At 43.7% G+C, this 27,554-nt stretch overlaps 1 protein-coding gene across 1 annotated transcript; it reads left to right on the top strand.

Moving 5' to 3' along the window:
• The first annotated feature begins 1,678 nt into the window (after positions 1 to 1,678).
• Positions 1,679 to 27,467, top strand: LOC141116656 (ribonuclease inhibitor-like). Its single transcript, XM_073609049.1, has 5 exons — positions 1,679 to 1,806; positions 8,646 to 8,810; positions 15,040 to 15,204; positions 21,736 to 21,900; positions 27,031 to 27,467. Exons 1-5 carry the CDS (start codon positions 1,679 to 1,681, stop codon positions 27,077 to 27,079), a joined length of 672 nt encoding a protein of 223 aa, XP_073465150.1. The 3' UTR covers positions 27,080 to 27,467.
• The last annotated feature ends 87 nt before the right edge of the window (positions 27,468 to 27,554 follow it).

Here is a 27,554-nt window from a genome sequence, read left to right as displayed (position 1 = left end):
TCTGAGAATGAGATATTGTCTCCTATGGCAATTGCTACGCCTCCTTTTTTCTTTGGGCCGTTTGCTGTGAAAACTCGGGGAAATCTGCGATTACTGAATGCTGGGGGTTTGTCTGCAATAAAGTGTGTCTCTTGAAAACATATGATGTCACTCTTTAGCCTTGACGCTTCCATCCAGGCCATTTGTCGTTTATGAGGGCTATTTAAACCTTTAACGTTTAACGATGTGATAGTAAAAGACATTCTGCTGTTTTTGTGTGTCGTACCTTTGGTGGAGTGAGTGATGTAGGAAGGCAGTGGGTTGATTTGATGTTGTTGGTTATCCTCATGGTGGAGATGGTGCAGCAAGGGTCCCTGGAGTTCTGGTATCTCTGTTCTATGTGTCCGACCGTTTGTTCCTGTATATAAGAGTAAATAGAAAAACAAAAAGGGAGAGAGACGAGGGGAAAAGAAAAAAAAAATTCAAGAAGAATAGAGTGTCCAAACCAAGCAATAAAAAAGAGCGATCCCGTAAGGAATCTGTACGGATATTATTCCGTTTTTAGTTCGGGGGGTAAAGCAACAATGGCTAAGTGGCTGTTCCTGGGACAATTGGGGTTCCTCGTTGTTAATTTAGTTGGATTTCAGCCCGTTTCTGTGTCAGAACTGGCTCGGGTGGATGAGGGAGAGTGTGGTTTGTCATATCCGATGTTGCTTGGATCAATGAGTTGCCACTCTCTCAGGAGACAGATTCCTTCTTTAATATTTGTAATCACTTGTGATTTGCCTTCTTTTGTGATTAGAAGCTTTGCTGGGTACAGCCATCTGTACTGGATGTGATGGTTGTTTAGTGGTTTAGTTATAGTTGCAAGCTGTCTTCGCTGTTGCATGGTGAATGCAGACAAGTCAGCATAGAAGGAGAGATCCTGTAGCTCTTGTGGAAGGTTTTCTCTTCCTTTGACTAACATCATAAACTGATCTTTTATATGGTAAAAGTGGATTCTCACTATTTTATCTCTGGGGAGATGTTCCGGGATATTTCTGGGTCTTGGAAGGCGGTGAATCCGATCGATGATCAGATCCTCCAGGGGCGTTTCTGGGAGTGCTGTTTTCATTATGTTTGTGAAGTATTCTTTTAGGTCTGGGGGTTTGATCGATTCGGGTATCCCCCGGATTTTGACATTGTTACGTCTCGATCTGTCTTCCAAATCCGCTAATTTTGTTTTAATGGCGTGGATTTCATCATCCCTGTCATTATGTGCATCTACTAGGTCATTGAAGGTAGATGTAAATTCCCCCATCTTTGACTCTATGTGAGTTACTCTGGAATCTACTGCTGCCACCTCTGTTTTGAATTGCTGTGTGAATGCTAGCATGTCAGCATGTAGTGTAGAACGCAGGGACACCAGCATGTCCTTGAGCGTTGTGTCCATAACTGGCTGGTTTTGTGTGGGAAAGTCAATAATGGAGTCCTGTAGTTCTCTTGTATCATCAAGGGAGGACTCAAAGCCACTGATGTCCGCTGTCTCCGCCGAAACTGAGGACATTTTCAATTTGCTTTTTGCAGGGCTAGATGATGCCGATGGGGGTGGTGGGTACTGACCTTGTCCGTTAGGAGGTTTAGTGGATGTGTGGCTGGTTCCCTGTCTCCCGTGCTGGCTTCTCTGTGTGCCGGAGCTTAGGCCGCGCATATCGTCTGCATGTCTGCCGGCGCCATCTTGGACAGGGAGATGGCACGGCTGTATGAGGAAATCAGTCATCTTCCCTGGTTTTGTCGTACCTTTTCTCTTGCGGGAAGGCATCCGGAGATGTTGCCGGTTTGTACCCGGTAGTTTGTGAAGGTAGATGGGGCTTTTAGTCGCTGTATTCTCCCGTTAAGGCCCAGGATAGTGCGGAGCTAGTCTACCATGCGTCCATCGCTTCCCCAATAAATAAATGTTGTTTACTAGATGTTATTATTGATCACTATTTGCTGATTAAAAAAAGTGTTTTACATATCAATAGACAGTAGTGGGCACCCAAAATTGGGACAAGAATGAAAACTGCTGGGCTCAGAAGGATAGTCTGTTATATTTGTTAACATTCAATTTGCAGCAGTCAGGAGGTGAAAATTGTGTGTGATTGATGTAAAAAATACTAAAACTATGTCCCTTTTTCATACACAGGAAGACCTCAGCGAGGAGGAGGCTGTGGAATGTGGCAGCCAGGAGGAGGCGGGGATTAGTGGCAGCCAGGAGGAGGCGGGGCTAAGTGTCAGCCAAGAGAAGCCTGGGACCAGTCGCAGCCTGACTGAGTCTCAGGTCCCTCCCCTCCGCCTCCCACATAAACGAGCCAGGAAGATGACTCCCAGTCCTGTGCAGGATTCAGCATACAGGCTGATCCAGGAGGCTTCTGCGTCCCTCCGAGCCTTCCCCAGTCCTGAAGAGGCCTTTGCCTGCATGGCTGCCAAAAAATTGCAGGGCATGCAGGAGGGCCAAGGCAGGATCTCTGAGGACCTGATTTATAAAGTCCTACGTAAGGGGGTGAGTGGGGAACTGACACCCAAGACGGATGTCATTGAGATCGACGATCCTCCTCCTCCTGCTGCCACAACTCCACCACCAGAGCCACAGCCTGTAAGGAAGCGTGGAAGGGAGACCTGAGAGTGATTGCCCTGGGTTCAGTCTGGTCTGACAGAAGATGCAGTCTCTCGTATGACCACAGCCTGGGGACACAGATGTCATCTGCTGCTTTCCGGATCTCTGGGACTTCTGGACCAGACTGCCCTCCCTAAGATAAGGACTCCTCAGGCCCCCAATTTTGCTTTTAAATAATTGATGTCTGCCCTGGGGGTCCCAGGCTTCGCCCACTTCTGCAGTTTCTCCAGCGTTGCCTCCCTCTTTGTTTTTTTATAGTTGCGACCCCTTAATAATTTTTTTTCTGTAAATTCTACTCTCCTGTGTGTGTTTTCATCCAAAAAGGACAGTTTGTTGGTGATGATTCAGGTACATTTCTAAAAACATAAAATGTGAAATTAACAAGGGACAACAACACCAAACAATCTCCTACAGATTAAATAGAACAACATATAATGGTGTTGTGGGAACTTGTCACAAAAAACACACAAACATTTTCGGGAGTACAAATCAAAATCACCAAAAAAAAAATTAAAAAAGAGAAACACAAAAAAAGAATCTACATTAAAGCCAAAAAAAAAAAAAATATGTTGTCAGATGTGAGAAATCAAAATATATTGAGGGAATCCCGATAAATAGTAACGAAATAAGTTTGTGAGAAGTGTGTGTGAATATGAGCATCAAAACTACTTAATTCTTGTCACATTATAAAGAAGAAGAGAGTGCACTGTATTAAACCATTTTGAACATTGCAGTGTGACGAAAGTGCTGTATCCATTGCGAACGCTAAGTTTACCAGAGCGAGCTGTCCCGTGTCGGAATTTCTTCTGAGCATGCGTGGCACTCTGTGTGTCGGAAAAGGCCACACACGGTCGGAATTGACGCGATCAGATTTCGTTGTCGGAAAATTTTATCTCCTGCTGTCCAACTTTGTGTATCGGAAAATCCGATGGAAAATGTCCGATGGAGCCCACACACGGTCGGAATTTCCGACAACACGCTCCGATCAGACATTGTCCATCGGAAAATCCGACCGTGTGTACGGGGCATTAGTGATAAAATGTGTGAGGAGACAAATGAGAAATCTGCAATCTACAATGTGTCCGAATACCAACACTTCTAATGTAGATGTGATAACTCCACCAATACTGATCAATAATAAAATTTCACAGCTACTTCAGTCTGTATAACATATAATGTGCAAAAATACAATATCACCCAAGGTGTCCAGACAATGGCCGCAATCACATTACATAGAAAAGGAAAAGCCTCCATGTCACTGCCTGGACTCCATCATACACGGCTGCAGTCCGGAGCGGTGTGTGCTCTGAGTTCTGTGTATACTCGTGTATATGATGGACGTGTACAATCTGTGATTCTATATATATTTAAGGATTATGCACTATGGAGGCTTTTTCTTTTCTATGTAATGTGATTGTGGCCATTGTCTGGATACCTCGGGTGATATTGGAGATACTACCTGGAGGTCTGACATTCCGTGGCACAGTCTGTTCTCATCGGAAGCCGGCTTGAGCGGAGTGGCGCTGCTGGAAGGATATAAATAAGCGTGTCTGGGCCTTGTGGGGACAAACCTTTTGGTAAGTGACCTGTTTGCTCACCGGTGTGGGGGAGGTTGATTGAAGTTGCTGCAAAGAGGTGGGAGTTGATCAGCATTGATTTAATCCATCTGGATGAATCTCTGGTATTTCTGTTAGACCCCCTTCACACTGAGGCAGTTTTCAGACATTTCAGCGCTAGAAATAGCACCTGAAAACTGCCTCCCATTTATTTGTATGAGTTCTTTCACACTTGGGCGGTGCGCTTGTGGGACATTAGAAAAAGTCCTGCAAGCAGCATCTTTGGGGCGGGTTATGAGCATTATAAATAGCGCTCCCAAAACGCCCCTACCCATTGAAATGAATGGGCAGCACTTCCAAGCACTTTGAACGCGCCGCAAAACTGGTCTTTTTTCTTTTTTTAAAGCTGTGTTCCGGCCGAATGTATACTTTTTAAATAAAAATAGCCCTATAATACACAAGCTTAATGTATTCTAGTAAAGTTAGTCTGTAAACTAAGGTCCGTTTTGTTAGTTTATAGCATTAGTTTGTTATTTTATAAACTTCCAGCAGGCCGTGGCCATCCTAAGTGTGGGCATCTGAAGCCAGACTGTATTTCTTCCTGGATCTCATCCTTGTAGATCTCGCACATGCTCAGTGCAGCACAAGCAGCGTGATAGGTTTCAGGTCAGGTTTCCATAGCTACGGCAGTGTCAGAGGAAGTTACTGCCCCTTAGCTATGCAAACCTCTCCTCCCCTCCTCCCTCCAGGAATAAGTAAATAAATTACAATTGCATTATTTCTTGCATTGCCTACCTGCAAATGGTGTAGAGCAAGTAAAGATGAATTTCTATGACATCACATCGTCCTGAGAAAATTGCATCACAACAACCCCCGCAAATCGCATCACAACACCCCAGTAAATCGCATCACATAGCCCCCGCAAATTGCATCACAACACCCCCGCAAATCGCATCATACAGCTCCCCACGAATCACATCACAACACCCCCTGCAAATTGCATCACAACACCCTCACAAATCGCATCACATAACCCCCCGCAAATCGCATCACAACACCCCCCACAAATGGCTTCACATCGCTCCCTGCAAATTGTATCACAACACCCCCCGAAAAAATCGCATCACATTGCCCCCAGCAAATCACATCATACAGCTCCCCTAAATCGCATCACAACACCCCTCGAAAATTGCATCACAACACCCCCACAAATCGCATCACATAGCCCCCCACAAATCGTATCACAACACCCCCACAAATGGCATCACATCGCTCCCTGCAAATCACATCACAACACCCCCCGCAAATCGCATCACATAGCCCCCTGCAAATTGCTTCACAACATCCCCCGCAAATGGCATTACATCACTCCTCGCAATTCGCATCACAACACCCCCCACAAATCGCATCACATTGCCCCCAGCAAAGCATATCATAACACCCATCACATGCCCCCATCAAAACTGCCCCATCATATTGCCACCATCAAAACTGCCCCATCAAAATTGCCCCCATCAGAATTGCCCCATCAAAACTGCCACCATCAAAACTGCCCATCAGATTGCCACCATCAGAATTGCTCCATCAAAACTGCTCCATCAAAACTGCCCCCATCAAAACTGCCCCTCATCAAAATTTTCCCCATCAAAACTGCCCCCATCAAAACTGCCACCATCAAAACTGCCCATCAGATTGCCACCATCAGAATTGCTCCATCAAAACTGCCCCATCAAAACTGCCCCCATCAAAACTGCCCCTCATCAAAATTTTCCCCATCAAAACTGCCCCCATCAAAACTGCCCCATCATATTGCCACCATCAAAACTGCCCCATCAAAATTGCCCCATCAAAATTGCCCCATCAGAATTGCCCCATCAAAACTGCCCCATCATATTGCCCCATCAAAACTGCCCCATCAAAATTGACCCCATCAAAACTGCCCCATCATATTGCCACCATCAAAACTGCCCCATCAAAATTGCCCCCATCAGAATTGCCCCATCAAAACTTCCCCCATCAAAACTGCCCCATCATATTGACACCATCAGAATTGCCCCATAAAAACTGCCCCATCATATTGCCCCCATCAAAACTACCCCATCAAAATTGCCCCATCAAAACTGCCTCCATCAAAACTGCTCCATCATATTACCACCATCAAAACTGCCCCATTATATTGCCCCATCAAAACTGCCCCCATCAGAATTGCCCACATCAAAACTGCCCCATCAGAATTGCCCCACCAAAACTACCCCATCATATTGCCATCATCAAGACTGCCCCATCAAAATTGCCCCCATCAGAATTGCCCCATCAAAACTGCCCTATGATATTGCCACCATCAAAACTGCCCCATCAAAATTGCCCCCATCAGAATTGCCCCATCAAAACTGCCCCATCATATTGCCACCATCAGAATTGCCCCATCAAAACTGCCCCATCATATTGCCCCCATCAAAACTGTCCCCATCAAAACTGCCCCATCATATTGCCACCATCAAAACTGCCCCATCAAAATTGCCCCCATCAGAATTGCCCCATCAAAACTGCCCCATCAGAATTGCCCCACCAAAATTACCCCATCATATTGCCACCATCAAAACTGCCCCATCAAAATTGCCCCCATCAGAATTGCCCCATCAAAACTGCCCCATCATATTGCCACCATCAGAATGGCCCCATCAAAACTGCCCCATCATATTGCCCCCATCAAAACTGCCCCCATCAGAAATACCCCATCAAAACTGTCCCCATCAAAACTGCCCCATCATATTGCCACTATCAAAACTGCCTCATCAAAATTGCCCCATCAGAATTGCCCCATCAAAAATTCCCCCATCAAAACTGCCCCATCAGAATCGCCCCACCAAAACTACCCCATCATATTGCCATCATCAACACTGCCCCATCAAAACTGCCCCCATCAAAACTGCCCCATCATACTGCTACCATCAAAACTGCCCCATCAAAATTGCTTCCATCAGAATTGCCCCCTTAAAACTGCCCCATCATATTCCTCTATTATAAATCAGTACATGGTGTGTCTGTCCCCTCCCCCGGGCTCTGTATGTAATCAGAGCTGAGATGCTCCAGCCGCCTCCCCCACCGCCCATCACTGTGTATGAGAAGCTTTGGTAACCATGGCAACAAAAGCGATGCTACGGCCCAGCGATGCCTATTGTCTCCTGGGATTGATGACAAATATCCCCCAGGAGGCATTGCAGAGGGGGGAGGAAATGCTGGGCCGCGGCCGAGGACAGGAAGTGCCGACTACTATACAGTATATAAAAGTGAGTTTAAGGGGAAAATATGCCAATTCTTTATCAGCACACACAGCGGATTTGGAGGGAAATTACTTTAAAATATGGGTGGAGCTCCACTTTAAGGTCCCGTTGTCACCGGCCCACTAGCGCACGAAAAGCGCAGCTAAAACACCGCAAAAATGACCAGCGATTTAGGGCTGTTTTATCGGCTCTGCAGTGTGAAAGGGGTCTTACTACACAAGTCACTGTATGGTGATTGGAGATGGAAGTAGTGGTGAATGGCTTGTAGGAAATCTGCTTTTTCACATTTATGAACTTTCTCTTGATATTTGTAATTTTATAAGATAACTTTGTTGCTCTTCATGTTTATGTATTTTTGTACATTATATGTTATATAGATTGAAGTAGCTGTGAATAGATTGGAGGAGATCTGCCCTTCCTCACATGTATGAAAGTATTTTTGTAGTGAATATAATTGTTATATCTGATCCCTATTGGTGGAATTATCACATCTAGTATAATATGGAAGACTGCAGCACTAGTATATAACATTCACACAATATAAATGTGACAATATAACAATAAAAGTGAGACTCCTCATCACAAAACTCCCTATAAGTGTATATATAACAATGGTATGGAGACTATTTCACTGATAACTAATGAAGAGAATTTATAATCAGCAGATATAAAATTAGTGCAGCAATATTAGTACAACATTTTCAAAAAAGTTCCAAATAAAGAACGGTAATAATAAAATCTTCTCCACACCATAAGATCAAATCCTCCACCATGATGTTCAAAGGAAATCCCAAAGTACAATGGTGTCACTTTTAGTCAATGAAGTTTCCACAACATGAGTGAGACTTCTGTGACCATCAAAGTGAATCTCCACAACTGAATCTAAGACTTAGCAGAAGGTTGGAGGTGAAAGCCTAGAGGTCAGTGTGAGTGTGTATGGTCCAATCCCCATACAGGAATAATGAATGGATCACACCACCTCATCCACTTCTCATGTCACATTTAGTAATTGGGATCCACAAAAAGAGAAATCCTCCAATAGTGTAGATGATCGATCGTCTTTTATAAAGTGATCTCATATTAATGATTCCAATAAAGAGAAATGAGTTCCATTCATGTAGAGAATAGTTACATTCATTCCTGGGGGAGAAATTCATTTTCTTCTGGTAACATTCTTCTCTTCTTCTACAGATTGTATGATAATCACCTGACAGACAGTTCCTGCCCCCACCTGGCATCTGGAATAAGAAATAACCAGACACTGAGGACACTGAACCTGTCTAGGAACAATCTGAAGGGTCCTCATTTCAGGGATCTGATGGAAGCTCTGACAACAAGCCGGATAGAGAAATTAGAGTGAGTATAACAGGACTGACTGAGACAATAATATTCTGGGACAGTTTTATATCTAAACCACATAAATAATATAGAAATATGAAAATGTCATCACTTTCCATCTTTAGACTCCATAAGGCTCCATGCACACTGGGCTTAAAAAATGTCAGTTCCCTTGGCAGAAAAACACTTTCATATGGAGATTTTATTGTACAAAGTTTAGACGAGTTTAGGAGAGTTTTGCATTTTTTCTGCCAGAAAGCTCCAATCAGAAACATGAACCAGAAGTTTTTTTTTCCTGCCTCTAAACATTGAGCTCAAAGTATGTCTTGGAACATGGAGCTGCTTCTACAGGCAGAATACAAAACTCCTATAGTAGCAGCAATGTATCAAGCCAGTGTGCATGGAGCCTAAATATCCAATACTGGACTATTACACTAGATTACCAAAAGTATTGGGACACCTGCCTTTACACACACATGAACTTTAATGGCATCCCAGTCTTAGTCTGTAGGGTTCAATATGGAGTTGACCCACCCTTTTCAGCTATAACAGCTTAATTTCTTCTGGGAATGCTGTCCACAAGGTTTAGGAGTGTGTCTATGGGAATGTTTGACCATTCTTCCAGAAGCACATTTGTGAGGTCAGGCACTAATGTTGGATGAGAAGGCCTGGCTCGCAGACTCTGCTCTAATTCATCGCAAACGTGTCCTATCGAGTTGAGGTCAGGACTCTGTGCAGGCCAGTCAAGTTCCTCCACCCCAAACTCGCTCATCCATGTTTTTATGAACCTTGCTTTGTGCACTGGTACACAGTCATTTTGGAACAGGACGGGGCCATCCCCAAACTGTTCCCACAAAGTTGAGAGAATGAAATTGTCCAAAATGTCTTGGTATGCTGATGCCTTAAGAGTTCCCTTCACTGGAATTAAGAGGCCAAATCCAACCCCTGAAAAACACCCCCCACACCATAATCCCCCCTCCCCCCCACACCATAATCCCCCCTCCCCCCACTCCATAATACCCCCCCACACCATAATCGCCCCTCCACCAAATGATTTGCCAGTGCACAAAGCAAGGTCCATAAAAACATAAATGAGTGAGTTTGGGGTGGAGGAACTTGACTGGCCTGCACAGAGACCTGACCTCAACCCGATAGAACATCTTTGGTATTATTTAGAGTGGAGACTGCAAGCCAGGCCTTCTAATCCAACATGATCGTTAGTATGGTGCTTTTGACAGCCAATTCCGATTTTTCATCTGACAAAAGCTGGATGTGCAGGCTATAAAATTTTTATCGTACGTGAACTCAGCATCTGATTTTTGTTTGATCCAAAATAAATTGTGAGAGCAAGACTATGCATGCTAAGAAATGAAAGAATACATACAAAACTATTCAACACATCACGTCACTTCTGAAGTTGTATTCTGTCAGAAGGGAATTTTCATATGGAGAGTAACCTCTTCACTTTCGATATGAGACTAGCATGCCACAAAAAAATGGACGAACGGTCATCCAAAAATCTGATCGTGTGTACGAGGATTAAGACTGAGATGCCATTAAAGTTCATGTGCTTGTAAAGGCAGGCGTCACAATACTTTTGGTAATATAGTGTATGTCTAAACTACATAAACCTAATAATGGAGATATATTTCATCTCCTGGTTGTCTTTATATATCACCAATATCAGACAGTTCTGTAAAGCTGGATATAAAAATATAAAACATTTAATATCTGCACTAAAAAACATGAACAACTTTGTGCAAATCGAATGAATGAAAACCAGCCGCCAGCAGGAAGTCTGATATAGAAGTACAAATAGTGTAATATAATTCTATGTATAGAGCCCTACACTTAGTGATAAAATGTGTGATGAGACAAATGAGAAATCTGCAACCTACAATGTGTCCGAATACCAACACTTCTAATGTAGATGTCATAACTCCACCAATACTGATCAATAATACAAATTCACAGCTACTTCAGTCTTTATAACATATAATGTGCAAAAATACAATATCACCCGAGGTGTCCAGACAATGGCCGCAATCACATTACATAGAAAAGAAAAAGCCTCCATGTCACTGCCTGGACTCCATCATACATGGCTGCAGTCCGGAGCGGTGTGTGCTCTGAGTTCTGTGTATACTCGTGTATATGATGGAAGTGTACAATCTGTGATTCTATATATATTTAAGGATTATGCACTATGGAGGCTTTTTCTTTTCTATGTAATGTGATTGCGGCCATTGTCTGGATACCTCGGGTGATATTGGAGATACTACCTGGAGGTCTGACATTCCGTGGCACAGTCTGTTCTCATCGGAAGCCGGCTTGAGCGGAGTGGCGCTGCTGGAAGGATATAAACAAGCGTGTCTGGGCCTTGTGGGGACAAACCTTTTGGTAAGTGACATGTTTGCTCACCGGTGTGGGGGAGGTTGATTGAAGTTGCTGCAAAGAGGTGGAAGTTGATCAGCATTGATTTAATCCATCTGGATGAATCTCTGGTATTTCTGTTAGACCCCTTTCACACTGAGGCAGTTTTCAGACATTTTAGCACTAGAAATAGCACCTGAAAACTGCCTCTCATTTATTTGTATGAGTTCTTTCACACTCGGGCGGTGCGCTTGTGGGACATTAGAAAAAGTCCTGCAAGCAGCATCTTTGGGGCGGGTTATGAGCATTATAAATAGCGCTCCCAAAATGCCCCTACCCATTGAAATGAATGGGCAGCACTTCCAAGCACTTTGAACGCGCCGCAAAACTGGTCTTTTTTCTTTTTTTAAAGCTGTGTTCTGGCCGAATGTATACTTTTTAAATAAAAATAGCCCTATAATACACAAGCTTAATGTATGCTAGTAAAGTTAGTCTGTAAACTAAGGTCCGTTTTGTTAGATTATAGCATTAGTTTGTTATTTTATAAACTTCCAGCAGGCCGTGGCCATCTTAAGTGTGGGCATCTGAAGCCAGACTGTATTTCTTCCTGGATCTCATCCTTGTAGATCTCGCACATGCTCAGTGCAGCACAAGCAGCGTGATAGGTTTCAGGTCAGGTTTCCATAGCTACGGCAGTGTCAGAGGAAGTTACTGCCCCTTAGCTATGCAAACCTCTCCTCCCCTCCTCCCTCCAGGAATAAGGAAATAAATTACAATTGCATTATTTCTTGCATTGCCTACCTGCAAATGGCGTAGTGCAAGTAAAGATGAATTTCTATGACATCACATCGTCCTGAGAAAATTGCATCACAACAACCAACGCAAATCGCATCACAACACCCCCACAAATTGCATCACGTAGCCCCCGCAAATCGCATCACAACACCCCCTGCAAATCGCATCATACAGCTCCCCACAAATCACATCACAACACCCCCGCAAATTGCATCACAACACCCTCACAAATCGCATCACATAGCCCCCCGCAAATCGCATCACAACACCCCCCACAAATGGCTTCACATCGCTCCCTGCAAATTGTATCACAACACCCCCCGAAAAAATTGCATCACATTGCCCCCAGCAAATCACATCATACAGCTCCCCTAAATCGCATCACAACACCCCTCGAAAATTGCATCACAACACCCCCACAAATCGCATCACATAGCCCCCCACAAATTGTATCACAACACCCCCACAAATGGCATCACATCACTCCCTGCAAATCACATCACAACACCCCCCACAAATCGCATCACATAGCCCCCTGCAAATTGCTTCACAACATCCCCCGCAAATGGCATTACATCACTCCCCGCAATTCGCATTACAACACCCCCCACAAATCGCATCACATTGCCCCCAGCAAAGCGTATCATAACACCCATCACATGCCCCCATCAAAACTGCCCCATCATATTGCCACCATCAAAACTGCCCCATCAAAATTGCCCCCATCAGAATTGCCCCATCAAAACTGCCACCATCAAAACTGCCCATCATATTGCCACCGTCAGAATTACCCCATCAAAACTGCCCCATCAAAACTGCCCCCATCAAAGCTGCCCCCCATCAAAATTTTCCCCATCAAAACTGCCCCATCATATTGCCACCATCAAAACTGCCCCATCAAACTTGACCCCATCAGAATGTCCCCATCAAAACTGCCCCATCATATTGCCACCATCAGAATGTCCCCATCAAAACTGCCCCATCATATTGCCCCATCAAAACTGCCCCATCATATTGACACCATCAGAATTGCCCCATAAAAACTGCCCCATCATATTGCCCCCATCAAAATTGCCCCATCAAAACTGCCTCCATCAAAACTGCTCCATCATATTGCCACCATCAAAACTGCCCCATTATATTGCCCCATCAAAACTGCCTCCATCACAATTGCCCACATCAAAACTGCCCCATCAAAATTACCCCACCAAAACTACCCCATCATATTGCCATCATCAAGACTGCCCCATCAAAATTGCCTCCATCAGAATTGCCCCATCAACACTGCCCCATGATATTGCCACCATCAAAACTGCCCCATCAAAATTGCCCCCATCAGAATTGCCCCATCAAAACTGCCCCATCATATTGCCACCATCAGAATTGCCCCATCAAAACTGCCCCATCATATTGCCTCCATCAAAACTGTCCCCATCAAAACTGCCCCATCATATTGCCACCATCAAAACTGCCCCATCAAAATTGCTTCCATCAGAACTGCCCCATCAAAACTGCCCCATCATATTGCCACCATCAAAACTGCTCCATCATATTGCCCTCATCAAAACTGCCCCATCAGAATTGCCCCATCAGAATTGCCCCCTTAAAACTGCCCCATCATATTCCTCTATTATAAATCAGTACATGGTGTGTCTGTCCCCTCCCCCGGGCTCTGTATGTAATCAGAGCTGAGATGCTCCAGCCACCTCCCCCACCGCCCATCACTGTGTATGAGAAGCTTTGGTAACCATGGCAACAAAAGCGATGCTACGGCCCAGCGATGCCTATTGTCTCCTGGGATTGATGACAAATATATCCCAGGAGGCATTGCAGAGAGGGGAGGAAATGCTGGGCCGAGGACAGGAAGTGCCGACTACTATACAGTATATAAAAGTGAGTTTAAGGGAAAAATATGCCAATTCTTTATCAGCACACACAGCGGATTTGGAGGGAAATTACTTTAAAATATGGGTGGAGCTCCACTTTAAGGTCCCGTTGTCACCGGCCCACTAGGGCACGAAAAGCGCAGCTAAAGCACCACAAAAATGACCAGCGATTTAGGGCTGTTTTATCGGCTCTGCAGTGTGAAAGGGGTCTTACTACACAAGTCACTGTATGGTGATTGGAGATGGAAGTAGTGGTGAATGGCTTGTAGGAAATCTGCTTTTACACATTTATGAACTTTCTCTTGATATTTGTAATTTTATAAGATAACTTTGTTGCTCTTCATGTTTATGTATTTTTGTACATTATATGATATATAGATTGAAGTATCTGTGAATAGAGTGGAGGAGATCTGCCCTTCCTCACATGTATGAAAGTATTTTTGTAGTGAATGGAATTGTTATATCTGATCCCTATTGGTGGAATTATCACATCTAGTATAATATGGAAGACTGCAGCACTAGTATATAACATTCACACAATATAAATGTGACAATATAACAATAAAAGTGAGACTCCTCATCACAAAACTCCCTATAAGTGTATATATAACAATGGTATGGAGACTATTTCACTGATAACTAATGAAGAGAATTTATAATCAGCAGATATAAAATTAGTGCAGCAATATTAGTACAACATTTTCAAAAAAGTTCCAAATAAAGAACGGTAATAATAAAATCTTCTCCACACCATAAGATCAAATCCTCCACCATGATGTTCAAAAGAAAACCCCAAAGTACAATGATGTCACTTTTAATCAATGAAGTTTCCACAACATGAGTGAGACTTCTGTGACCATCAAAGTGAATCCCCACAACTGAATCCAAGACTTAGCAGAAGGTTGGAGGTGAAAGCCTAGAGGTCAGTGTGAGTGTGTATGGTCCAATCCCCATACAGGAATAATGAATGGATCACACCACCTCATCCACTTCTCATGTCACATTTAGTAATTGGGATCCACAAAAAGAGAAATCCTCCAATAGTGTAGATGATCGATCGTCTTTTATAAAGTGATCTCATATTAATGATTCCAATAAAGAGAAATGAGTTCCATTCATGTAGAGAATAGTTACATTCATTCCTGGGGGAGAAATTCATTTTCTTCTGGTAACATTCTTCTCTTCTTCTACAGATTGTATAATAATCACCTGACAGACAGTTCCTGCCTCCACCTGGCATCTGGAATAAGAAATAACCAGACACTGAGGACACTGAACCTGTATGGGAACAATCTGGAGGGTCCTCATTTCAGGGATCTGATGGAAGCTCTGACAACAAGCTGGATAGAGAAATTACAGTGAGTATAACAGGACTGACTGAGACAATAATATTCTGGGACAGTTTTATATCTAAACCACATAAATAATATAGAAATATGAAAATGTCATCACATTCCATCTTTAGACTCCATAAGGCTCCATGCACACTGGGCTTAAAAAATGTCAGTTCCCTTGGCAGAAAAACACTTTCATATAGAGATTTTATTGTACAAAGTTTAGATGAGTTTAGGAGAGTTTTGCATTTTTTCTGCCAGAAAGCTCCAATCAGAAACATGAACCAGAAGGTTTTTTTTCCTGCCTCTAAACATTGAGCTCAAAGTATGTCTTGGAACATGGAGCTGCTTCTACAGGCAGAATACAAAACTCCTATAGTAGCAGCAATGTATCAAGCCAGTGTGCATGGAGCCTAAATATCCAATACTGGACTATTACACTAGATTACCAAAAGTATTGGGACACTGGCCTTTACACACACATGAACTTTAATGGCATCCCAGTCTTAGTCTGTAGGGTTCAATATGGAGTTGGCCCACCCTTTTCAGCTATAACAGCTTCATTTCTTCTGGGAATGCTGTCCACAAGGTTTAGGAGTGTGTCTATGGGAATGTTTGACCATTCTTCCAGAAGCACATTTGTGAGGTGAGGCACTAATGTTGGATGAGAAGGCCTGGCTCGCAGACTCTGCTCTAATTCATCCCAAAGGCGTCCTATCGGGTTGAGGTCAGGACTCTGTGCAGGCCAGTCAAGTTCCTCCACCCCAAACTCCCTCATCCATGTTTTTATGGACCTTGCTTTGTGCACTGGTACACAGTCATTTTGGAACAGGAAGGAGCCATCCCCAAACTGTTCACACAAAGTTGAGAGAATGAAATTGTCCAAAATGTCTTGGTATGCTGATGCCTTAAGAGTTCCCTTCACTGGAATTAAGAGGCCAAATCCAACCCCTGAAAAACACCCCCCACACCATAATCCCCCCTCCCCCCACTCCATAATCCCCCCTGCCCCCACTCCATAATACCCCCCCACACCATAATCGCCCCTCCACCAAATGATTTGCCAGTGCACAAAGCAAGGTCCATAAAGACATAGATGAGTGAGTTTGGGGTGGAGGAACTTGACTGGCCTGCACAGAGACCTGACCTCAACCCGATAGAACATCTTTGGTATTATTTAGAGTGGAGACTGCAAGCCAGGCCTTCTAATCCAACATGATCGTTAGTATGGTGCTTTTGACAGCCAATTCCGATTTTTCGTCCGACAAAAGCTGGATGTGCAGGCTATAAAATTTTTATCGTACATGAACTCAGTATCTAATTTTTGTTTAATCCAAAATAAATTGTGAGAGCAAGACTATGCATGCTAAGAAACGAAAGAATACATACAAAACTATTCAACACATCACGTCACTTCTGAAGTTGTATTCTGTCAGAAGGGAATTTTCATATGGAGAGTAACCTCTTCACTTTCGATATGAGACTAGCATGCCACAAAAAATGGACGAACGGTCATCCAAAAATCTGATTGTGTGTACGAGGATTAAGACTGAGATGCCATTAAAGTTCATGTGCTTGTAAAGGCAGGCGTCACAATACTTTTGGTAATATAGTGTATGTCTAAACTACATAAACCTAATAATAATGGAGATATATTTCATCTCCTGGTTGTCTTTATATATCACCAATATCAGACAGTTCTCTAAAGCTGGATATAAAAATATAAAACATTTAATATCTGCACTAAAAAACATGAACAACTTTCTGCAAATCGAATGAATGAAAACCAGCCGCCAGCAGGAAGTCTGATATAGAAGTACAAATAGTATAATATAATTCTATGTATAGAGCTCTACACTTAGTGATAAAATGTGTGATGAGACAAATGAGAAATCTGCAACCTACAATGTGTCCGAATACCAACACTTCTAATGTAGATGTGATAACTCCACCAATACTGATCAATAATACAAATTCACAGCTACTTCAGTCTGTATAACATATAATGTGCAAAAATACAATATCACCCGAGGTGTCCAGACAATGGCCGCAATCACATTACATAGAAGATAAAAATCCTCCATGTCACTGCCTGGACTCCATCATACACGGCTGCAGTCCAGAGCGGTGTGTGCTCTGAGTTCTTTGTATACTCGTGTATATGATGGAAGTGTACAATCTGTGATTCTATATATATTTAAGGATTATGCACTATGGAGGCTTTTTCTTTTCTATGTAATGTGATTGTGGCCATTGTCTGGATATCTCGGGTGATATTGGAGATATTACCTGGAGGTCTGACATTCCGTGGCACAGTCTGTTCTCATCGGAAGCCGGCTTGAGCGGGGTGGCGCTGCTGGAAGGATATAAACAAGCGTGTCTGGGCCTTGTGGGGACAAACCTTTTGGTAAGTGACATGTTTGCTCACCGGTGTGGGGGAGGTTGATTGAAGTTGCTGCAAAGAGGTGGAAGTTGATCAGCATTGATTTAATCCATCTGGATGAATCTCTGGTATTTCTGTTAGACCCCCTTCACACTGAGGCAGTTTTCAGACATTTTAGCACTAGAAATAGCACCTGAAAACTGCCTCCCATTTATTTGTATGAGTGCTTTCACACTCGGGCGGTGCGCTTGTGGGACATTAGAAAAAGTCCTGCAAGCAGCATCTTTGGGGCGGGTTATGAGCATTATAAATAGTGCTCCCAAAACACCCCTACCCATTGAAATGAATGGGCAGCACTTCCAAGCACTTTGAACGCGCCGCAAAACTGGTCTTTTTTCTTTTTTTAAAGCTGTGTTCCGGCCGAATGTATACTTTTTAAATAAAAATAGCCCTATAATACACAAGCTTAATGTATGCTAGTAAAGTTAGTCTGTAAACTAAGGTCCGTTTTGTTAGATTATAGCATTAGTTTGTTATTTTATAAACTTCCAGCAGGCCGTGGCCATCTTAAGTGTGGGCATCTGAAGCCAGACTGTATTTCTTCCTGGATCTCATCCTTGTAGATCTCGCACATGCTCAGTGCAGCACAAGCAGCGTGATAGGTTTCAGGTCAGGTTTCCATAGCTACGGCAGTGTCAGAGGAAGTTACTGCCCCTTAGCTATGCAAACCTCTCCTCCCCTCCTCCCTCCAGGAATAAGTAAATAAATTACAATTGTATTATTTCTTGCATTGCCTACCTGCAAATGGCGTAGAGCAAGTAAAGATGAATTTCTATGACATCACATTGTCCTGAGAAAATTGCATCACAACAACCCCCGCAAATCACATCACAACACCCCCGCAAATCGCATCACAACGCCCCCTGCAAATCGCATCACAACACCCCCGCAAATCGCATCACAACACCCCCGCAAATCGCATCACATGGCCCCCTGCAAATTGCTTCACAACATCCCCCGCAAATGGCATTACATCACTCCCCGCAATTCGCATCACAACACCCCCCACAAATCGCATCACATTGCCCCCAGCAAAGCGTATCATAACACCCATCACATGCCCCCATCAAAACTGCCCCATCATATTGCCAAAATCAAAACTGCCCCATCAAAATTGCCCCCAACAGAATTGCCCCATCAAAACTGCCCATCATATTGCCACCATCAGAATTGCCCCATCAAAACTGCCCCATCAAAACTGCCCCCCATCAAAATTTTCCCCATCAAAACTGCCCCCATCAAAACAGCCCCATCATATTGCCACCATCAAAATTGCCCTATCAGAATTGCCCCATCAAAACTTCCCCCATCATATTGCCACCATCAGAATTGCCCCATCAAAACTGCCCCATCATATTGCCCCATCAAAACTGCCCTATCAAAATTGACCCCATCAGAATGTCCCCATCAAAACTGCCCCATCATATTGCCACCATCAAAACTGCCCCATCAAAATTGCCCCATCAGAATTGAACCATCAAAACTTCCCCCATCAAAACTGCCCCATCATATTGACACCATCAGAATTGCCCCATAAAAACTGCCCCATCATATTGCCCCCATCAAAACTACCCCATCAAAATTGCCCCATCAAAACTGCCTCCATCAAAACTGCTCCATCATATTGCCACCATCAAAACTGCCCCATTATATTGCCCCATCAAAACTGCCCCATCAGAATTGCCCACATCAAAACTGCCCCATCAGAATTGCCCCACCAAATCTACCCCATCATATTGCCATCAAGACTGCCCCATCAAAATTGCCCCCATCAGAATTGCCCCATCAAAACTGCCCCATCATATTGCCACCATCAGAATTGTCCCATCAAAACTGCCCCATCATATTGCCCCCATCAAAACTGTCCCCATTAAAACTGCCCCATCATATTGCCACCATCAAAACTGCCCCATCAAAATTGCCCCCATCAGAATTGCCCCATCAAAACTGCCCCATCAGAATTGCCCAACCAAAACTACCCCATCATATTGCCATCATCAAGACTGCCCCATCAAAATTGCCCCCATCAGAATTGCCCCATAAAAACTGCCCCATCAAAACTGCCCCCATCAAAATTGCCCTCATCAGAATTGCCCCAACAAAACTGCCCCATGATATTGCCACCATCAAAACTGCCCCATCAAAATTGCCCCCATCAGAATTGCCCCATCAAAACTGCCCCATCATATTGCCACCATCAGAATTGCCCCATCAAACCTGCCCCATCATATTGCCCCATCAAAACTGCCCCCATCAGAAATACCCCATCAAAACTGCCCCATCATATTGCCACTATCAAAACTGCCCCATCAAAATTGCCCCATCAGAATTGCCCCATCAAAACTGCCCCATCATATTGCCACCATCAAAACTGCCCCATCAAAATTGCCCTCATCAGAATTGCCCCATCAAAACTGCCCCCATCAGAATTGCCCACATCAAAACTGCCCCATCAGAATCGCCCCACCAAAACTACCCCATCATATTGCCATCATCAAGACTGCCCCATCAAAACTGCCCCCATCAAAACTGCCCCATCAAAACTGCCCCATCATATTGCCACCATCAAAACTGCTCCATCATATTGCCCTCATTAAAACTGCCCCATCAGAATTGCCCCCTTAAAACTGCCCCATCATATTCCTCTATTATATATCAGTACATGGTGTGTCTGTCCCCTCCCCCGGGCTCTGTATGTAATCAGAGCTGAGATGCTCCAGCCGCCTCCCCCACCGCCCATCACTGTGTATGAGAAGCTTTGGTAACCATGGCAACAAAAGCGATGCTACGGCCCAGCGATGCCTATTGTCTCCTGGGATTGATGACAAATATATCCCAGGAGGCATTGCAGAGAGGGGAGGAAATGCTGGGCCGCGGCCGAGGACAGGAAGTGCCGACTACTATACAGTATATAAAAGTGAGTTTAAGGGAAAAATATGCCAATTCTTTATCAGCACACACAGCGGATTTGGAGGGAAATTACTTTAAAATATGGGTGGAGCTCCACTTTAAGGTCCCGTTGTCACCGGCCCACTAGCGCACGAAAAGCGCAGCTAAATCACCACTAAAGCACTGCAAAAATGACCAGCGATTTAGGGCTGTTTTATCGGCTCTGCAGTGTGAAAGGGGTCTTACTACACAAGTCACTGTATGGTGATTGGAGATGGAAGTAGTGGTGAATGGCTTGTAGGAATTCTGCTTTTTCACATTTATGAACTTTCTCTTGATATTTGTAATTTATGAGATAACTTTGTTGCTCTTCATGTTTATGTATTTTTGTACATTATATGTTATATAGATTGAAGTATCTGTGAATAGATTGGAGGAGATCTGCCCTTCCTCACATGTATGAAAGTATTTTTGTAGTGAATGGAATTGTTATATCTGATCCCTATTGGTGGAATTATCACATCTAGTATAATATGGAAGACTGCAGCACTAGTATATAACATTCACACAATATAAATGTGACAATATAACAATAAAAGTGAGACTCCTCATCACAAAACTCCCTATAAGTGTATATATAACAATGGTATGGAGACTATTTCACTGATAACTAATGAAGAGAATTTATAATCAGCAGATATAAAATTAGTGCAGCAATATTAGTACAACATTTTCAAAAAAGTTCCAAATAAAGAACGGTAATAATAAAATCTTCTCCACACCATAAGATCAAATCCTCCACCATGATGTTCAAAGGAAATCCCAAAGTACAATGATGTCACTTTTAATCAATGAAGTTTCCACAACATGAGTGAGACTTCTGTGACCATCAAAGTGAATCTCCACAACTGAATCCAAGACTTAGCAGAAAGTTGGAGGTGAAAGCCTAGAGGTCAGTGTGAGTGTGTATGGTCCAATCCCCATACAGGAATAATGAATGGATCACACCACCTCATCCACTTCTCATCTCACATTTAGTAATTGGGATCCACAAAAAGAGAAATCCTCCAATAGTGTAGATGATCGATCGTCTTTTATAAAGTGATCTCATATTAATGATTCCAATAAAGAGAAATGAGTTCCATTCATGTAGAGAATAGTTACATTCATTCCTGGGGGAGAAATTCATTTTCTTCTGGTAACATTCTTCTCTTCTTCTGCAGATTGTCCTCTAATCACCTGACAGACAGTTCCTGCCCCCACCTGGCATCTGGAATAAGAAATAACCAGACACTGAGGACACTGGACCTGTCTGGGAACAATCTGGAGGGTCCTCAATTCAGGGATCTGATGGAAGCTCTGACAACAAGCCGGATAGAGGAATTACAGTGAGTATAACAGGACTGACTGAGACAATAATATTCTGGGACAGTTTTATATCTAAACCACATAAATAATATAGAAATATGAAAATGTCATCACTTTCCATCTTTAGGCTCCATAAGGCTCCATGCACACTGGGCTTAAAAAATGTCAGTTCCCTTAGCAGAAAAAAACTTTCTTATAGAGATTTTATTGTACAAAGTTTAGACGAGTTTAGGAGAGTTTTGCATTTTTTCTGCCAGAAAGCTCCAATCAGAAACATGAACCAGAAGGTTTTTTTTCCTACCTCTAAACATTGAGCTCAAAGTATGTCTTGGAACATGGAGCTGCTTCTACAGGCAGAATACAAAACTCCTATAGTAGCAGCAATGTATCAAGCCAGTGTGCATGGAGCCTAAATATCCAATACTGGACTATTACACTAGATTACCAAAAGTATTGGGACACTGGCCTTTACACACACATGAACTTTAATGGCATCCCAGTCTTAGTCTGTAGGGTTCAATATGGAGTTGGCCCACCCTTTTCAGCTATAACAGCTTCATTTCTTCTGGGAATGCTGTCCACAAGGTTTAGGAGGGTGTCTATGGGAATGTTTGACCATTCTTCCAGAAGCACATTTGTGAGGTCAGGCACTAATGTTGGATGAGAAGGCCTGGCTCGCAGACTCTGCTCTAATTCATCCCAAAGGTGTCCTATCGGGTTGAGGTCAGGACTCTGTGCAGGCCAGTCAAGTTCCTCCACCCCAAACTCGCTCATCCATGTTTTTATGGACCTTGCTTTGTGCACTGGTACACAGTCATTTTGGAACAGGAAGGAGCCATCCCCAAACTGTTCACACAAAGTTGAGAGAATGAAATTGTCCAAAATGTCTTGGTATGCTGATGCCTTAAGAGTTCTCTTCACTGGAATTAAGAGGCCAAATCCAACCCCTGAAAAACACCCCCCACAGCATAATCCCCCCTCCCCCCACACCATAATCCCCCCTCCCCCCACTCCATAATACCCCCCCACACCATAATCGCCCCTCCACCAAATGATTTGCCAGTGCACAAAGCAAGGTCCATAAAGACATAGATGAGTGAGTTTGGGGTGGAGGAACTTGACTGGCCTGCACAGAGACCTGACCTCAACCCGATAGAACATCTTTGGTATTATTTAGAGTGGAGACTGCAAGCCAGGCCTTCTAATCCAACATGATCGTTAGTATGGTGCTTTTGACAGCCAATTCCGATTTTTCGTCCGACAAAAGCTGGATGTGCAGGCTATAAAATTTTTATCGTACATGAACTCAGTATCTGATTTTTGTTTAATCCAAAATAAATTGTGAGAGCAAGACTATGCATGCTAAGAAACGAAAGAATACATACAAAACTATTCAACACATCACGTCACTTCTGAAGTTGTATTCTGTCAGAAGGGAATTTTCATATGGAGAGTAACCTCTTCACTTTCGATATGAGACTAGCATGCCACAAAAAATGGACGAACGGTCATCCAAAAATCTGATCGTGTGTACGAGGATTAAGACTGAGATGCCATTAAAGTTCATGTGCTTGTAAAGGCAGGCGTCACAATACTTTTGGTAATATAGTGTATGTCTAAACTACATAAACCTAATAATGGAGATATATTTCATCTCCTGGTTGTCTTTATATATCACCAATATCAGACAGTTCTCTAAAGCTGGATATAAAAATATAAAACATTTAATATCTGTGCTAAAAAACATGAACAACTTTGTGCAAATCGAATGAATGAAAACCAGCCGCCAGCAGGAAGTCTGATATAGAAGTACAAATAGTATAATATAATTCTATGTATAGAGCCCTACACTGATGCCCCGTACACACGGTCGGACATTGTTCGGACATTCCGACAACAAAATCCTAGGATTTTTTCAGACGGATGTTGGCTCAAACTTGTTTTGCGTACACACGGTCGCACAAAGTTGTCGGAATTTCCAATCGCCAACCACACGGTCACGTACACCACGTACGACGAGACTAGAAAAGGCCGGTTCAGAACCAAGCGCGGCACCCTTTGGGCTCCTTTTGCTAATCTCGTGTTAGTAAAAGTTTGGTGAGAGACGATTTGCGCTTTTTCAGACTCGTGGCTTTCAGATCGTTTTCTGCTGTTCAGTTTGTGCTTGTGGGTTTGTATCTGCTCTTCAGTGCGTGCAGCAAGTTCCGCGTGACTTAGTCATTGTATTCTTGTTCGTTCGTTACTGTTTTTCAGGTCGCTCTTCACAGGCCTTGCTGTTCTTCAGTGCGTTCTGTTACTTCGTTCTGAGCAGCCGACCGTTTTCTAGCCATGTTTCGTATGCGTACTCCTCGTAGAGTTTGTGCTGTGCGGGGGCTTGGTGTTGGGGTCCTGACCTTGACACAAGTCCAGTCCATGAACAGGGTGGGGAGGAGTTCATGGACCAAGAATTGGTTGCTTCAGCGTGACGAGTTCTCTCATATGCCTTTGCTCCGTGAGATCCGTGTGAATAATCCTGATGATTTCAGGAACTTTCTCCGGATGACGGACCCCGTGTTTCACCGTCTGTTGGCTTCGCTGACCCCCTATATCAGCAGGCAGGATACCTGCATGAGGCAAGCCATCACTCCGGAGCAGAGGTTGGTCGCTACCCTGCGGTATTTGGCCACAGGGAGAAGCCTGCAGGACCTCAAGTTCTCGACAGGCATCTCCCCCCAGGCTCTTCTTTGTGGACATTTACTGCTTGTGTTTGTTTTAGCTGACCCTGACAGAAATGTGTGGAGTTCAGAAAATGTCGTGATTGTGTAACCTTATACAAAGCACTGTTGGCTGTTATTTACTAAATGCAAAGACACTTTGCACTACTACACTGAAACTGCACTTGTAGTGCAAAGAGTATTTGCTCTTAGGAAATTACCCCCATTTTCTCATCAAACAACAATTACATCACCCCAAAAGTGTTGTAGCGTTGAGACAATAATCCACACATTCTTGATGAACAATCTTTTTAATACCAGCACAATCACATGTGCATTTACCAAAGGTTTTTTTGACAAACCGACATGTTTGTTGTATAACAATTTTTGTGGTGTCATTATCCAAAATCAAAATGTGCATTTTATAGAAAACAGGCCTCTGTAAAACCCACAAGAAAGACACAAATCTTGATCTTACAAACGTCACATTTGGTAGAACGTGAAGGCAATATCAGACATGAGTATTTAGGAACTGTGTTTGATATTGCGTTCAGATGGGGGGAAATCACTCCAGGAAAAGCCAAATTTGGAAGATGCACACAAATTTCCCAATGTCAACATGTGCTATCTGCCATCACGGGGGATCAAGGGACGTGTTTTGGGGGAGAAAGCCCTTCCTCACCGCTACTTTATTATTGAGGAAGGCGTTGCACCCCCAAAATGCGTCCATTGATCTCCCGTGATGGCAGATAGCACATGTTGGCACACTGTGTGCATCCTCCAAATTTGGCTTAGGGAAAAATCACAAAAACATTTCGCACATTGTAGCACACAAAAGAAGAAAGTGATTTGGAGGGGCTTTAAACTCGCCCCAAAACATCAATGATGTTTTTATATTTTGGAATAACATCATTGATGTTTTGCTTGATGTTTTCCAATTGTAAATTACACCCCATGATCTCCCCGATCAGGATCTGGGCACTTTCGGATGTGAAAGGATCTTCATCCACACCCTCACGATCACCTAAAAAGAGAGGAACCCCAAAATAAATTAGGTTTAAAAAAAATGCCGCCATCCATCTCTTATCTGAGCCTGTGGTTGCAGACACTCACCTGTTGTGGTGACTAGTTCCACCACGTCTTCTTCCTCCTGCTCATCTTGTGTTGGGGGGATTTCCCCTTCTTCCAGAGGGGGGGGGCTCTGGTCTCCTCGGATGAGGGGTGTCCTCCGAGTCTTTGCTCCCCTATGTAAAACAAAAATGGTATAATTAGCACACAGATATTTTATGGCAGAACTATAAAGATGAAACATTGCTTGGAAGTGGGGTACAATTGTCAATTTTAGCAGAGTTCCAAGATGTAGCTTTTTTAGTGTCCTTTGTCAAGCTGCAATACTTTACCTGTTTGGTACAAGCTTCACAGATGGAGACCCCCCTATAGTATACACTGGAGCACCTGTGTGGGCCCCCTAATAAAAAGGGTGTTCTTGTGTCCCACACTAGTGCTCCAGTGTCCAGATGTGAAAACAGCTGCTCAGTGTCCTCTCCTTACACACAATCTAGTTTGCATTTCATTCTAGTAACAAAGCCATCTACACAACCCAATTCTTTGAAGACAAGTATAGGGCGTCAAAATGGTGGCCAAATGCATATGGCCTAAACAATGGTATTTTATTGTCCGAAATAAAAATGTGTGATCCGAACGAATAATGTGCCCATGAACATGAAAGTTGCCATTTTAAACTGTACAACAGTTCCTAAAAGCACATGGAGCAGCACAAACGTAATAAACACCAAAAGAATAGGAACACAGCACAACTACTTACTTTTTTGCAGCACTCTCCGGATGTTTCTGTACTGCTCATGTTCTCGTAATTTGAGGTCCGACCACCGCTTCCTGAGCTGATCTTTGGATCGTTGTACCCCAAAATTCCGGTGCAGACTCCTGACCACTTTCGCCATGATCTTGGCCTTTCAGACATTGGTGTTGGGGTAAGGCCCATAATTTCCCTCATAGTCGGCCCTCTTCAGGATGTCCACCATCTCCAACATCTCCCCAAAGGACATATTTGAGTCCTTTAATCTCCTTATGGATCGGGACGTTTCAGGCTCCGGCCTTTCCTCCTCCTCCTCCTCGTTGCTACAGTTAGCAAGCACCTGCTGTCTATCCGCCATGTGCTCTTCCCCCACTGCGCCGAACGAAAAGGGGCGGGGAATAGACTAGAAAGAACTTCAGGGGCGGACGGAGTTATACGCATGCGCAGTGTGTATAAATCGTAACGCGCGCGTCTTACGTACGATCTGTGAGCGGAGGAAGGAGCATCGGAGACGCCGATCGTGCTAACGAAGGTAGGATCTAAACTTGGGCCTATACTGCTTCGAAATGGAAGCCTATATTGTAACAAGATTAGGGGAGTTTGGCCTGACATTAGGGTTTGTCTTGTGTTGTGTCTTGCAGAGAAAATGGATGGGTTCAACGACCACAATTTCCTGCCCCTGTTTATTGACAAGTACAGAGAGCTGCCCTGTCTGTGGCAGGTCAGACACCCCCATTATAACCACAAACAGAAGAGGCAGGCAGCGCTGGAGAAACTGCTGGAGTTGGTGAAGCCGGTGGTCCCCACAGCAACCATCACCTATTTGAAAGCTTAAATTGGTGGCCTGAGGAGCACATATCTTAGGGAGAGCAAGAAGGTCACAGATTCCCAGAGATCTGGAGCTGCAGCAGATGACATTTATGTCCCCAGGCTGTGGTACTACGAGAGACTGCGATTTCTGTCAGACCAGACTGAAGTCAGGGAATCCCTCTCCACTCTTCCTTCCACGCTTCCTTCCATACCAGCTGAGGCTTCTGATGTCCAACCTGGGCCTTCCAGCCAGGAAGAAGTGGAGGAGCCCAGCTGGAGTCAGGTATAGCATTCTTCTACAGATTTCTGGTCAATAAATAAATGTTTTTTTTTTTTTTTTTAAGAATAATTTTTA

Source organism: Aquarana catesbeiana, linkage group LG13, assembly GCF_042186555.1.
Source record: "Aquarana catesbeiana isolate 2022-GZ linkage group LG13, ASM4218655v1, whole genome shotgun sequence".
Lineage (NCBI taxonomy): Eukaryota > Metazoa > Chordata > Amphibia > Anura > Ranidae > Aquarana > Aquarana catesbeiana.
Note: the sequence above shows the minus strand (reverse complement) of the source record. Positions and strands in the feature narration are given on the sequence as shown.